General features: G+C 51.3%; 1 protein-coding gene across 2 annotated transcripts in view; it reads left to right on the top strand.

Moving 5' to 3' along the window:
- Positions 1–2,965: 2,965 nt before the first annotated feature.
- COL6A2 (collagen type VI alpha 2 chain) overlaps positions 2,966–15,388 on the top strand; it is a 29,043-nt gene continuing 16,620 nt past the window's right edge. Inside the window, exons 1-13 of one of the 2 annotated variants that reach the window (XM_050899515.1) lie at positions 2,966–3,131; positions 7,920–8,054; positions 8,980–9,578; positions 10,165–10,185; positions 10,911–10,976; positions 11,540–11,593; positions 11,708–11,752; positions 11,939–11,965; positions 12,238–12,264; positions 12,372–12,416; positions 13,638–13,691; positions 14,067–14,129; positions 14,398–14,460. In XM_050899515.1, coding sequence (XP_050755472.1) covers positions 7,949–8,054; positions 8,980–9,578; positions 10,165–10,185; positions 10,911–10,976; positions 11,540–11,593; positions 11,708–11,752; positions 11,939–11,965; positions 12,238–12,264; positions 12,372–12,416; positions 13,638–13,691; positions 14,067–14,129; positions 14,398–14,460 — 1,170 coding nt within the window. In that variant the 5' untranslated portion in view covers positions 2,966–3,131; positions 7,920–7,948. The remainder of the gene's footprint in view (positions 3,132–7,919; positions 8,055–8,979; positions 9,579–10,164; positions 10,186–10,910; positions 10,977–11,539; positions 11,594–11,707; positions 11,753–11,938; positions 11,966–12,237; positions 12,265–12,371; positions 12,417–13,637; positions 13,692–14,066; positions 14,130–14,397; positions 14,461–15,388) is intronic. The other variant, XM_050899514.1, reaches the window with a different exon arrangement.

Genomic DNA, 15,388 nt, shown 5'->3' with positions numbered 1-15,388 from the left:
TAAAAAAAAAAAAAAGGAGCAGCTACACAGTTTACAAAGTAACAACTAAACATACCATAAATCACATTTAAGTCTACAAGGGGATGTAAATGAAATAGTAGCCATCCGTGCCTGACTGACTCCCTTACTTCAAACTCTATACAGAGTCATAGAGAGCAGAAAATCAAGCAGTTTTTTCCTTCTTTCTTTCTACTCTTCATCTTCCTCCATTTCTTCTCTCTCCATTTTAAATGTAATTGGATACTAAATACCTGTTCAGTATATAGTGTGTTCTGTGGCCAGCAATAACAGTATGCGAGTCGAATACATAGCGGATGAGCAACTAATCCATGTCCATGCACGTTCTCTGCAAAAATCTTTCCGTGAGATTTGCAGTTCCACTGAAAGGCGAAAAAAAGAAACGCAGTCGATTTGAGGATTCAGAAGAGGAGCCACAGAGAGGACAGAGTTAGTGGATGAGGCTCCCATGAGTGAAGGGGAGTGATTCCTCACCTGGACAGACCTCTATATATATATAGCAAGCGCTATGTATAAAAGAGGATCACTGCGCACAGAAAGAAATGTCTTTGCCCATCTTGATTCCCCTTACAAAGAAGAAAGAAGATGCTAGACAAAATTTTGGTACGGTCTCAAAAAGTTCCTGCCCCACATCCATGTTCCTCTAGATCTTCCTACGTTCTCGTCCCATTCACAAGAACAAAAACTCAGTTACAGAGAACTAGCTCAGGCCTTTAGTGCCGCCAGTTATAAAAGAAGATTGTAAAAAAGCCCAACAAATCCAGAAAAAAGCAGCATCTGGTTTTGAGGTTATTTTGTCCAAATTTCTATGTAAACAAGACATACTACCACTTCAGTGTGCCTGTATGTCAGATCACCCCAACATAAGAAATGAACTCGCCAGATGTGGCCATGTATGACAGAGGTGTGAAGATAATATTCCTACAAATGTCATGAAAATGGATGCCTAGGTAGCTGAAAAAGACCAAGTTAGCCTTTTTTATTGAGGGAAAGGATGCAATAGGGGGCTGTTTTGTAAAATATACAAGAATCCTCACGGGGACAAGGCATTATGCCATGTCAAGCTGCAGGAAAAGGTTTTGATTTGACATGAGAAAGTTCAAGAAGCACACATAGAAAGTTAGAAGTCTGTAGGTCCTTTGGTCAAGAAACTGCAGACAAAAGACAACGTTCACAAGTCTGCGAGGAGGAAGAGGGAGATATGGAGGTGCGGGCCTGTGCTCTCCTCCTTTCTACACTTTGGGCGCTCACCAGCAATGTAGGAGACAGATGTGCTGTCCAGTTGTTTGTGATAAGGCATCTTGCTGGAGAAACAGCTTCTGCAGGGGCAGATTCACCTAGAAACAGACATACTGAACGTGGATTAGAGGCAGCGTTGATGGGTACTCATGGACACAACAGAGCTTGGACACAGCAGCAAAGTAGGCAAAAGAAATGGCCTGGTATGTGGTGTGTTCGCTGGGTTACTGGAAGGTGAATGCTTTGCTTAGACATCTCACGTACTGTCCGGTAAATCACTGCCATCAGAAGCTGGACCCCTCCTCTTCACTAAAGATGCTCCAGAGGAAAAGCGACCACCCCATTTAGAGCTGCAGGAGTGCCCCTGGAAAGGGATGGCCCCACAAAATCCTTCTTTGCTCTTCCAAGGAATCGCTGAGAAATTTCTTGTTTCTCAGGCATGTTTAATTTCAGTGTCCCCTTGCTCCAGAGTGAGTCCTGCTTCCGTCACAGGGCTTTGAGATGAAGGGGGAAGTGGGCACGTAGAATTCTAGCTTATGGCTGTGGTTCCTATAGGTGCTGCTTGAGTATCATAGAATCATAGAATCGTTTAGGTTGGAAAAGACCTCTGAGATTATTGAGTCCAACCATAAACCTAACACTGCCGAGTCCACCGCAGTACTCCTGGTGAAGATGCTGACACAGAAGATACTCCAGAAATGCACCGTTTTAAGCACGAGCAGCTACAGAGAATTGGGTTTATTATTTTCACCTGGTAGTTCAGATGTTTTTCACAAACACAAACAGCCCGAGCGACATGTTCCTGCAGATCAGGACCGGTAGATTAGCAGCTTACTCTGAGATCTCTTGAGACAAATCCTTTGCTTTTGTCTCTTCTTGGGAGTCAGTAGAGTGAAATGAGATTTAAATTGGGTTTCCTCATTGCGATTACCTTGTCTGGCAGCTGTGGCCTGATTCTGGTCCCTTCACACTGTCCATTTACACAAAAGTTTGGAGACAGACAGTCATAGCTCAAGGGATAACGGGCCATGTTCCTGAAAGTCATTGCTGTTCTCCATATTTTGTTGGGACATTTGCCTCTATTTTTCATTTAGCAGAGCTAAAAATTGCCTGTGAAATTAAAAATAAAATTAAAAAAAAAAAAACACCAAACAACCCAACAACAACAAAAAAACCCAAAACCCAGAAATGAATCAATAGGAAAAGGTAGTACTCAGACTTGGATGACTCTGAGCAAGACTTGGATATTTGCAAAGGCTAAGATGCAAGTTGCTCGTTTTTGAAATGTTCTTGTTTTATTTGTTCCACTGAGGACACGTTACTAGGATGGGAAGAGGAGGAGGACGACGGCGGCGGGGGGGACGGGACAGAAAGAGGAACACTATTTGATGGTATAAATATGTGGGGCAGCAATGCCAACCACGAAAAGGGGCCTCTCATCATGGAAAAATGAGACTTCTTCCAGCTTGTTTAAAACAAAAATGCCTTCAGCTCCAAAGACGACAACCTCGCCCCACCCCAGCATCTGCCCTGGGAGGGGAGCGGGTGGGAGGGGGCCGCCCCGAGGTGTCGGTAGACCCACAGTGACTCTCCGTGGATGTCTGCAGCTACTGCAAACGAGGGCTCTGCCTGATTTTGAAGGAGGAGGAGGAACAGAGAGGGCAGTTCCAGCCTGCGAGGGAAGAGAGGGACTGGGCTGGAGACGCCTCTGCTGCTCCCCCCGCCGCTCCTCCCCACACACCCCGAGCACCCAGAGCCGGGGAGCTCACCCTTCCAGCCGGGGATGCAGGAGCCTTCCTGATACGAGCGACTCCACGTTTTTCCTGCCGTTTCGGAGGCTTTTTGGAGGAAATTTTGATGACCTCGTGCTCCAGGTAGGCAGAGTTTTCCCCTCCTTGTGCAGCGGCTATTTTCTGACGGTTCTCCAGCTCGGAATGAAAGAGCCAGCCTCCGAAATCCCAGCCTGTGCCCCTGCGGGCTGCACCGCTACCGCCGCTGCTCACGGGCTCTCCAGCAAGCTGCTCATTTCAGGCACACCGTGTTTAGACAGTACCTGCTGCAAGAGAATATGTATTTGTCTGTTGCTTCTAGCTTTTTGGGTAGTTCGGGCGTTTTTCCAAGAGTTTGTTTCCAGGTGCGGGTATTGTGAGCTACACACTCTCATCTGCCAGGGCCGAAAGGTCTAGAAAATCCCTTGGGGGACCTGTTGAAGCAAATTCTTCCCTGGGGCAACCGAGTTGAGTTCACCAGCTACGCTGAAGTGGTGGCAGCAGTAGCAGCACGGTACTCCGCTGCTGCTGTCGCAGCAGAGCGACTGACCTGCAGCACGATTCCTCTTTGATTTTTCAGAGTTTCAGAAGATACGGATTAGGCTCACCTGTGATTCGTGTCTCCTAGTTATGCTGAGTTTTGTCAGCACAAGCTCCTCTATTTTGGGGAGGTAACAGCATGTTCGGAAGTGCCTGCGAGCCCGTTGCGCTTGCCTCCCCGGGTCAGCTATTTTTGTTGGTGGCAGGGGTCTGCATGAGTGCTGTAAATGGAGGTCTCTGGCTGACAGAGCCGAAGCTCCGGGGAGCCACAGCATCTCCCCCGGGGCGGGCAGGAGGGGTCCTGCGGCCGGAGCACCCCGGCGGGGGCTGCTCCCCCCAGGCCTTCCTGCGGCCTGGGCTTCCCCTGGCTGAAGTCCCGGGACAGTTGCAGTAGGAGAACTGGAGAAGAGCTGGGCTCCCTGCGTCTGTCGGGAAACCTTCCCCCTGGGCGGTGTGCCCAAGGGACTAAAACTACAGGGCACGTTTGGGTAGCGGCTGCGACAAACGCTGAAATTCCCTCCGCGCGCAACGCGCAAACCGTGGGCACGCAAATGAGGAAGAGGAGGTGCATTTATAAGGGCTTTTGTTCCAAATGGGGACACTTACCCCCCTCCCCTCTGGTTTTATTTTATTTAGCAAACATTTGAGTGGAGTAAAATGCTGCCTGCACGAGTGGGTGGCACCACAGGCACTGCCCGCTGGGCCTGGCTGGGAAAAAAGTTGGGAATGGGTCCGTGTCAGAGCAGCAGTGCAGTTTCAAACTTTATTCTGCATATGACATAGCTAGCATAATTCTCCTTTCTTGAGAGTAATGCAATTTTTGTGGCTTTAAATAAGCTCCTTGGAGGCAGAGCTGGCTTAGAGAGCAGAGCACCTGAATTTTTGTGAATTGGGGAACAATTTGCTCAGCTATAATAGGTGTTGTGGTATTGAAGGAGAAATACACAGTGCACCAGGAGGAACTTCAGAAATATCCATGTGTGGGATAGGACAGACCACGGCTCTGCCTGGCCAGGCACATGAGGTGACCTTTCTAATGCATTAAAATCTGATCTATCTGATAATCAGATGTGAGAGTGCAAATAAGCCGACTATAATTTGCACATTTGAAAGAGTCAATGCAAGTAATTTGTTTGCCATAATATTACATTTGGTTCAGTTGTGGAGGGTGGGAAGAGGTACCCGCAAGCAGAGAACTCAGGTCCTCCTGCAAGACCACCATTTTTGCAGGGCTCTGTGTAGATAAGTCCATATACTTTTGCAATTATGTGAGTAGCAGCCGGGTCACCTGGGATCTGAGTGTAGGAACAGCAGAGAAGACCATGCATTTTTCCGCTGAGCACCTGAGGCATGAGTAGGAGCATAGACCCTAATGCAGGGAGGATGGTGCAAAGCAGTGCCCTCAAAATCTGTTCAGAGGACCCAAAACCACTGCTTGAGATTCCTGTTGTTTTTTTCCTTGTGTGCATCCCATGGGGAAAGAGATGCATCATCCAACAATACGGATACTGAGAGAAGGAAATTTCAAGAGAAATCCTTGTAAGGCCTTGCTCCTACAATATCACGGTCCTGCTCTTGCAGAGAGAGAAAGGTCAAGGAAGAACAGGATGGGCAGACCCAAGTATTCAAACGTAATGAGTCAGCTCCCAGTTTGCTCTTTCCATTAGTTTTCTGGACTCTCGGTGTTCAAAAATTGTCTTCGACATCCAGAAGACGCGTTAGTCTGAAATACACCCTTTTGCTGGTGAAATCTGAGATTTCCATTTGAGCGTTTCGCAGCAGGAGGTGGAGCTTTAAGGAAAATATCAAATGTTATGAGATTCGTGAGAGGATCACAACAGCCGACAGTGCTCTGAGGATGACAAAACAGGCACCGTCGCCCACCCCAGCCCTGGAGACCCTTGAGGTGGGGAGAGGGGCCTCCCCCCTATGCGTCCTTTCACTGTTAAGGACCAGGTGGGACGCTGGTATAGCAGAGGGCTAACATAGCTCGAGGCACGGAGATCCCCTCTGAGGGAGACAGGGTGCCTGTGACAGAGTGAAATAAAGGAGACTGCGTGCGACAGGACCACAAAGAAGGGAAGCGTGTCTAGTGTTTTCAGCTGTCACTTTTCTGCCTCGCCTTTCTGCCCGTGTAGAGGCAAAGACCATGGTGCCTCGTTGATCCAGTCCGAAGCCCCAAGGGCTGTGGGCAGGGGCAGTCCGGTGCCAGAGCTGGCCCTGGTTGCCCGTGCAGTTTAACTGCTCCTCGCAGCTCTGCCTGGAGAGCAGCTCTTCTGCACAGCGCCTTTCCCACCCACGCACACATGGCAGGAGGGAGGGAGGCAGGCAGGGAGGTGGTTAAACTCAGGAGGCGGCGATCTGTGAGTCAGACACTTGGCCGAAGCCTCCAGTGCTCCCGGCCTCTCCAAAAGCTGATGTCTCCAGCTTCCTCGGCCGTCACGAAAGACTGGCTCTAAAATGGTGCTGTCTGAAGGCACAAAGCTGTTGTGTCCTACAACAGATCAGGATCTCCTGCAGCTCTGCTTTGTGGAGGGCAAACAAGACGAGGGAAGCTTGTAGTAAGGCTAGAGGGAGGAAGTCCTGATCTTAACTGAAATACCCCTTTAGGACTGAAGTAAGTATTTTATCCTTACGATACCCCTTCTGTTCTCTCCGGCACAATGAAAATTTGGCCACTCTGACCTATGCAGGGACTTCATGAGGCCACTGCCAGGTCTCTTTGCAAACAGCTGTGCAGCCTCTCTGAGCTGGAGGGGGAGGCAAAGGACCCATGAACTACTTGGTAGGGACATTTGGGTGCCAAGCTGGAGGCACGTGAGAGGCCCTTGATGTCAGAGGGCTTTGCTGAGCCATGTCTGTGAAGCACCTCAAGTTAGTATTCCCGAAGCTTCTGGATCTCTTGTCCCATCCGCCCAGGAGATCTCCAAAGAGCATGAGGGTTTCTTCTTCCCCTGGCTAAAATCCAGCCCGAGCACTGGCTTTTGCAGGCTTGTTAGCATATGCATAAGCCTTAGTAAGGAGGAAGGCTGTCACTGTTGTAAGGATATCAGCGGCACTGATACGAACCGGCTGTTCCAGCATAAACCAGTTTGCAGAACCCTGTGATGCGCTGCAGCTTGCAGCGTAAACTGGAACAGAGCACGTCCCACCAGGGAATAGCCGGTCACCACGTGGAGAGAGGTCTCTGGAGAGATGCAGGGGGAGTGGAGCTGTCTGTATTCTTCAGGTAATGCCGTTTCTCATGCAACTGAGGCAGGAGCTCAGCTGCATTACTAACTTGCCCTCGCCTTGCACTGCCAGTGCAACCGAATGCACTCTCAGTGTCTCTTCAAGCCTTGGACACTTCCAAGAGCTACCCAAAAAAGCCATTCAAGGAAGAAGCTTTCTTTCTGGACTGGACTCAGGCTTTCTTTTCATAACAGAGATCACATACGCCCCTTTTTGGTTTGAGTTGACCACTAAGCAGAAAAGCATCTATGCTACCACTTGGTGTGTGTGCCATCAAGGAGCCATGCTGGTTAGTGCTATTGTCCTCTAGACATAAAGGCGAGCATTGCCTCTTCCTCCACATTCTTTGCTGTTGCTAAGTGTCGCTTGGGTTTTGTCCGTGAATATCCTTTCAAATCCTGGGTTCCTCTGAGCACTTATACACATTCCCGAGAACTTTTCAGACTAGATCTCTAACTCTTCTGCCTCCTAAGTTGTCATAACCCTACACAAAATATACTCCCATGTGCGGCTGGACCTCGGAGGCCCAGTGATGGGTTGAATGCTGAAGATGTGCACTTCTTCAAGTGCTTGTTTATTCATCCCTTCACTCCATGGGCTGTGCAGGCTACAAAGCAGTGCTGTTAAGCAAGGGATTTTGTACCCTTTTGGTATACACAGGCATCACCACACCCAGATGGTGAGCTGGAGGTGGAAAGGACCTGCTGCATGCCTTCATGCGTGGTCTGGCCAAGCAGGCGAAGAGAGGAGCGTGGATGCTTATGCCTGCGTGGATCGGGCGTGATGGAGTCAATGTGGGCATGGGGCAGCCAGACACACACCTGGAGAGAAACCATGAACTCAGAAGATCCTGACACACTGTCAATAGCTCCACCGCCTGATCCCTCCCTTCAGACTGACAGAGAAGCTAAAGCAGTTTTAAATCATTCGCCCATACTGCAACGAAGCTAATTGCTTAGCTTTCAAATCAATATAAGTCTGCCTTAGTGGCCCAGTGGTGTGTCACGGTGATGGAGAGGTCTTGTTTTTCACAGACAGGCTTTACAAGGAGCGTTGGCTGGCTCCTAGCAGAGCTAGGAGGCTGTATATCGCGCTTAACGTGTAACTTGTGTTTTCCCACAGGCATCTAAATATACAGAGGAACTGCTGAGATGTTCCGACAAGCCTTTTTTTCCACTCTCCTTTGTGTGGCTCTAGTTCCTCTCCATGCTCAGCTCGATGGGGATCCTGGAGAAGTCAGCCCTACCTCCTGCACAGGTATTAACCAGATAATTTGGGTGTCTCTCCCCTTCGTAGGCAGCAATTTCACCGGACGCAATGGCCATGCTCAGTTGTAGAGCCTGCTCACAAGGAACTGACCGTGGCACGTTACACCGCTCCTGCCCCTTTGCACTCCTGGGCAGTGCCCTGGGGTAGCGATCCGTCTGTAGGCAACACCGTCCTCCACCGAAACCCCCATTTCGGGGTTTGCATTGGAGTGCAGAAAGGTAGAGATTGAAGAGCTGGGGTCTTCCAGTGGTGGCTTCTCCCAGCTGATGCAGTCACAAATACCAGTCAGTCTCCGGAGCTCAGCTCTGTATCTGATGTCAGAGAACAGTCCGCTTTGAATTTGACGATTTCAGCGCTTTTCAGTTGCAATGTGGAGGAGGTGATTCACGCGTCCAGCCTGACTTTCACAAAAAATGGCAAAATTGTCAAGATTGATTCAATAGTGAGCAGACCTTAGGATTTTGAAGTCCTGGGCACTGGAGAGTCATCTGACCCAAATGCAGATGCTACTGCTAGAGCTAGGTAGAGCTTGTGCTTTTTCCACTATTGCACTTGGGTACGATCTTTCTGAAAATATTTATAAATCAGAGAGCAGCCAGCAGCCTGGCAGGCAGGGCATTCGTTTAGCGCAGGAGAGCAGAAGTCATACCCTTGCTCTTCTTCGTTCAAGCCTGGCACTTAGTCCTCCGTTTCCTCATTTCCTCCAACCCAGGTGGAAATAACTCCTGATTAGTAAGAGCTGCAACACCCTCACAGGAAGCTGAACCTCGAGCCTCGTGCTGTGGTTCGCTCTCTTCACAACTCTATGTGCTGTCTGTACGCGCTTCTCGGCCCAGGTTTCTGGGGAACAGGGAAGGGGGTGCAGCGGTGCATGAAGTGCTCTGACATGGTCTGAATAATTGTCTCCATGCAGAAAAGAGGAACTGCCCCATCAATGTGTACTTCATCATTGACACCTCAGAGAGCGTTGCTCTGCAGACTGTGCCTATCCAGAGCCTCGTGGATCAAATAAAGCGGTTCATCCCTGTGTTCATCGATAAACTGGAGAGTGAGCTCTACCAGAACCAAGTCTACATCACTTGGCAGTTTGGTGGACTTCATTACTCGGATGTGGTGGAAATTTACAGCCCTTTAACGAGCAGCAAAGACATATACCTCCCCAAGCTGTCCGCTATTAACTACCTTGGCCGGGGCACCTTCACGGACTGCGCTATCTCCAACATGACGGAGCAGATCCAGACCCAGATGGCCTCGGGTGTGAACTTTGCGATAGTCATCACTGATGGCCATGTCACTGGCAGCCCCTGCGGGGGGATGAAGGTGCAGGCTGAGAGGGCGCGAGACATGGGGATCAAGCTCTTCGCAGTGGCCCCCAGCGAGAACGTCTACGAGCAGGGACTGCGGGAGATCGCCAACCTGCCGCACGAGCTGTACCGCAACAACTACGCCATCACACAGAAAGACACCCTGGACGTCGATGTGAACACCATCGAGAGGATAATCCAAGCTATGGTACGGAGTGCCGCCTGAGGTGCAGGGAGTATAAGGGGGACGACGACAAGAGAAGCAGCGCGTGGATGGGGGGGATGCTTTCTGAGTGTCCCCAGGGTGGGTTTTGGCAGGGCTCTGGAGAGCACCTTTAGCAGGGAAAAGCCTCCGTTTTGTTTCTCTTCCTTTTCTATGTCCTTTCAGCACTTATGGGCCAAATGGAGTCTTGAGCATCTCTGATTTCTCTGGTCAGGTGCTTAACCAGGACTCCTTGGTTTGTGCCTCTGTTCCCCGACACGTCTGGGCAGGCTGCCACCCTAGTCCTGGCTCTTGCTCAAGGCCAGACCCATACCCCAGCCTGCTCCCCATCCAGGGACGCGTGGAAGAGTGTGCAGCACCAAGACGTGTGCTCACCATCAGCGTGGTCTTTGAGGCCCCACCTGTGAGGCCCTGTTAATCGGGGACTCCGCTGAGAGGGTCTTTAAAACCATGGGACCTTTACCACCTCCTCTCCCTTACCGTCACACGCACCTCCAAGGGTGTGATGCTGTTTTTCTCTTGGGGCTGACCACCTTAACTGATTCTGTTCATCCTGTTTTCTCCTTTGCAGAAACACGAAGCCTACGGAGAGGTGAGTGAGCAGCATCTTTATGCCATTGCCACACGACACAGGTTTAAGTTGCCTCACTTAGAGAAGACGAGCTCGTACCCCGAAGTAGCAGGCCAGATTTTGCAGCGAGCTGCACGGGATGGGTCTCTGCCCGCCTGTGGATCAGTGCAGAGCCTGGGGATCCATCCCCTTACCCAGTGGTTGAAATGGCATACTGGACTCTTCACTTTCTGCCTCCCCCTCACCTGCAATGAATTCAGGACTATTGAATAGACTCATTTTATCACTTTGGAGGCGTGTTTTGTAGGTGCTCTGCAAGCTGAAGCTCCTGCCCTGCTGGTATCACATGGACAGGGTTTGGCATACGTAGGGAGGAGTGTGCAGAGCGATGCTCCAAAAGGCACGCACATCCCCTGATGGCCCCAGAAGAGCAAGCCCACACCACCTCGCCTGACACTTAGCAGTCCTGTTCTTTCAGTTTGGGCCCAGAGCCAAGCCATAATGAATGTGCTTGTGGCAACTTTCTGCTTTTAATTTACGGGCAGCATTTTTCTGCATGCTTGTTGCTGCCTCAACTCTGACCCAGCTGGAGCCGTAGTCATTTTTAGCACTGCGGTCACGGGGAGAGGTGCGTGGAGAGCCATGGGGCAGAGCTGAGCTTCAGGTGCGCGCTGGCTCAGCACGTGAGGCAGCCGGCACGCTGCAGCCCGGTCATTACACCTCCTGTTTAATTTGTTGTATTTCAGTGCTACAAGATGAGCTGCCTGGAGCTTGCAGGTCCACCTGGTCCCAAGGGATACCGAGGGCAGAAGGTAAGTCGCCCTAACCTGTGGGAAGAGAATAATGCCAGTGCCTGCCACAGACACTGCAGGACGCCCTAGATCCCACCTCAGCTGCAGCAGCCTTCACAGGCATAGCACCCAGGTGGGAAATAACTCCCCAGCATCTGTCTTGGCCCTGGGAGGCTGCCACGCTGCAGTGAATGGAGCCCACAGCCAGCACCGGTGTCTCCTCATGTCCGTGCCAAGGCTGATGCATTGACACCAGTGCAGAGAGGCATCCGAGCATCGGCTGTGCCAGCCACAGCCGGCACCTTCAGCCCCTGAGGACAACAGGGCTGAGGCAGCAGTTGTCTCTGATTCTCCCACCCTCAAGAGCAGAGCTCTCACATGTGCAGGGTGTCCCACTCTCCTGCCCCCAGCTCTGTGTGCTCCCCTCCCCATACAGTCTTTCCCCGACTTCCCCAGAATAAAGCAGGTCCCGCTGCCCCAAGCTCTGCAGGAGCCGCCGCAGTGAGCCCGATTCTCCCAGAAATTGCCATTTTCTCGCAGTCAGCACCAAGCCCTGACTTACGTTGGGTTTTTTCTTTCCTTAGGGTGCAAAGGGGAACATGGGTGAGCCAGGCTCCCCTGGGCTGAAGGGACGACAGGTGAGTTGCGGAAAGTCCCCCCCCGCCACCGCAGCCAGCAGTGCTGTCCCTGCATTAGCTGGGGCCGCATCTCTGCCTCGCTTGAGCTAACTCTCCGTGTCTTCTTCCCTTAAGGGTGACCCAGGTATTGAAGGTCCGATCGGATACCCTGGGCCCAAGGTAAGATTCCCATAGCTGGTGAGTGAGCTCTTTGCATTCGTTGATTTTTGGTAAAGCGAGGGGGAGCGCTGCTTCTCCCTCTCCACCTGCCCGTTTCCCACCCGAGACCCCCGGCATGCCGCTGCCTGCACTCCTGCTGATCCCCAGGCACTAATACAGCGTTTTTCTTCTTTTCTTTTTGTCTAGGGTGTCCCAGGGCTGAAAGGAGAGAAGGTGAGAAAGAAGAGACTGAATGGCTGTCTGGGCACTTGGGAGGGGGCGCACACCTTCTTGTTGCAAAGAGGGAGAGTTCAGCTGTAATGGGGAGAATGACAACCCTCTGCATATGGAATTGCGGACATGGGGAGGGGTTTCCAGGGGCATCCCAAAGCCTGTCTCCTTCAGGCGTTGCTCATGATCTTGTGAAGTGTTAATGTTTTTACTGAGCTAAATGGGCAGGAGGGATGTAGGCAGACTGGCTGACTCCTGTCCTCTTCTTCCCCCAGGGCGAGATTGGATCCGATGGAAGGAGGGTAAGAAAGGACATTTTCTGACTTGCATGTTGTTCCAGCTACCAACCCTTGATTAACCTGTGTGTTAACGGATCGCTGATCCCTCTTCTTTTCCCCCTTCATCCCAGGGTGCCGCTGGTTTGGCAGGCAGGAATGGTACCGATGGACAGAAGGTAACACCACTTGGGAGCACCCTGTAATGTCGCTGCTGCTGTTTCATATCTTTACCCACCCTTCTCTCCACAGGTCGTTTTGTTTCTCCCATCCCGCACGCTAGCTTTTTGTTCTGACTGAGGTTGCTATGAACTTACTTGCACATTACTCTGCATGTCCGGTAGAAATATGTGAGCTAGCTGGACACGAATCATTAGTTCAGGTCACAGAAGTGCTATCCCTTCATCAGCAAGCTCCCTGCAGGAGCCGGATGCGTAACCCGGGCTGCGCTCCTGCTGCAGGAGGTGACCTGGCCGGAGCATCTGGGTGTAGATATCTCGAGTGTTAGTGACCCCTACAGGACATGTACACAGCAAGCTTTGCAGAAATTTGGTTTTCAAGGCAGTTCATCACAGAATCTGAAGTTTCGTCTCTAAGCTACTGCTTGTTCTTAATATTAAAGCCCTAAAGCCAGGTTCAAGTACCTTGTAACGAAGTCCCTGAAATCCTCTGTCCCCTCTATGGTGAGTGTAGAGGGCCACGACCTCCCTTAGATCTGCATGCCACGCAGATGCACCGCAGCGGGATAGCCTAATTTGAGGTTATTTCAACTGGCTTTGTCTGCCGGCCAGCACACATGGGTTTCGCTCTGCACTTTCTCGTATACCCAGCCAAGTACATCTGTGAGATAATACCAGTTCTTCTTCCCGCTCCTAAAATGCCTGCTGAAGCTCTAAAACACAAAAGTCGTTCGGTCACCACCGCTCCCTAGCCGGGGCGAGCTGTCTAAGCGCTGGCGGCAAAGCCGTTTTGGGGCGCAGAGCAAGGCGGTCACTGCTCTCACAGCGTCCGTCAGGCAGCACGGTTACTGCAGACCTGAGCTGCGCTGACGCGAGATGCACGACGGAGGACCAGCACAACCGTGGACGTAAGTGGCCACCAAATCCAGCCTCAAGGGACGTGTCCATCGCCCAGGGCACGTGTGTGGGATGAGCGTGCTCGAATTCCCACCAACACCCGTGCTGCCACTCGGGGCTTTCAGGCTACTTTCTCCTCCTCCGTTTGTCTCTGCACACCACACTCCTGTTTAAGGAATACACTTGCTATTTATTCTCTAGCTGATGACAGGTATGGTCAGCAGATGATGTTAAAAATTAGTAACTGTTAACAAGAAAAGCCGTCTTTTCCCTTCTGACACCTACAGCTTCTCTGTCTTTTCCTTTTGAATGCTATCTCTCCAGGGCAAGCTGGGGAGAATTGGACCACCGGGCTGCAAGGGAGACCCCGGTGACAAGGTAGGAACGCTTTACTCTTTCATTTGGCACATTGGTTGTGCAGCTGCTGAATGAGTTGCACATGTAGAAGGATGGCCAAAGGATGGCCATTTTCCTACCGATTGCATGATCTGATCCCAGGCGTGGGATCCCCAGAATGGGGAGCACAGCCTGATTTTTTCGTGCCTCCTTTCCACGGGCAAGTAAGCTGGGATCCCCCAGTGTCCCTTCCCTCCACATAGAGAGGAGGAGCTGCTCCTTTCATCAACACTAGCCACAAGCAAAAACTGTTTTAGTCTCTAGAGCAACTTTGTGAGCCAGTTGATTTATTCTGCAGGGAAAATGGATATTGTTGCCACTGCAAAATGTGTGGTTCTTTGTCGTTTCCCTCTCTAGGGCCCTGATGGCTACCCAGGAGATGCAGGAGACCAAGGTGAAAGAGGAGATGAAGGCATAAAGGTACAAGTGCTCTGAACAGCGAGCAGAGAGTGTAGGCAGAGGCCATCGGTGGGGACAGCTAAACATCATTGCCTGTATTTACTCTTAAATCCTTCGCTACTCATGGAGCCCATAAGCTCTGAGGTCTGGATTCCATCACCAGACACAGGAGCCGAGGGAAGAGCCTTGCTGGCCCTGCTCCTTGGGCTCCTCATAGCGCACATCAGTGGTGCGCAACAGCATGCTGGTGATGATGCAGGCAATGACCATTGCTCTCTGGCTGTTTCAGGGAGATCCTGGCCGGCCTGGTCGCAGCGGACCCCTGGGACCTCCAGGAGAAAAAGGAAGCCCGGTAGGTTCATGCAGCATTTAGATGTCTGCAGTGTCTTACTAGGGTCTGCTCCACGTGGCACGGAGCCGGAGCAGTATCAGCTGCTGGTCACAGGGCAGGTGCAGTATAAAAATGACTGCTCGCCAATGCATCCTGGTGATTCTGCAAATTAGCCCACCAGCACGGAGACAGCACGAGCCCCTGGGTGGCTGAGTGAGCTCTCCCACCACGCGTGTCCCCACCAGTACGGTGGGAAACATCATGTGGGCAACAGGAGAGGGGACCGCGCAACATCCCTGCAGCTGCCCAGAACAAAATGAGAATGGGTCGTGAGCATTTGTCCAGGGCAGAGAAAAGCAGGCAAAACAGACTTAGGAGGATTTACCTTTCTAGCCGATCCATTGCATTGCATCTTTCCTCCTCTTCCCATCTTCTCTTGGGTAGAAAGGCCCTGTTTGGCTGTGGTTTCCCCTGCCACAGTCTCATGACTTCCTCAGTGTTTGTGGCAGTGCCAGTTTTTGCAGGCTGTTTTTATTCATGTGAGTAAACTTTAACGATTAATTGCTCAGAGATCTAGCGCAGGCTTTACCCACTGCCCTTGACCGTATAGCCAAAGGGGTTGCTATGCTGATGGCCAGTTACTTCAGAGACAGTGGAGGAGGCTGAAATAGCCGTCCGGCTTTAGGCAGGGCTGGACAGATGCCGTAAGGAAGAGTTGACAAGCCTTTGCACTGGTTGGCAGAGGAAAGGCGACACAGCATCGCACTGCTCCAAGGCTGGAGCCTGTGCACATAGCTTTGACATGTAGGCATGGTGAGTGTGTGCAAGTATAAGTTGTGTGCTCATACACACCTCTGCTCAAGGGTGGACTGCTTGACACAGGGCAAGAGGTGTGTGTGTGCACCTTGACCTCCCTTCTGGCAAATCATATTTCTTTTTCTTCTCCAAG

The sequence above is a fragment of the Gymnogyps californianus genome, chromosome 7 (genome assembly GCF_018139145.2).
Source record: "Gymnogyps californianus isolate 813 chromosome 7, ASM1813914v2, whole genome shotgun sequence".
In the NCBI taxonomy this organism is placed as follows: Eukaryota; Metazoa; Chordata; class Aves; order Accipitriformes; family Cathartidae; genus Gymnogyps; species Gymnogyps californianus.
Note: the sequence above shows the minus strand (reverse complement) of the source record. Positions and strands in the feature narration are given on the sequence as shown.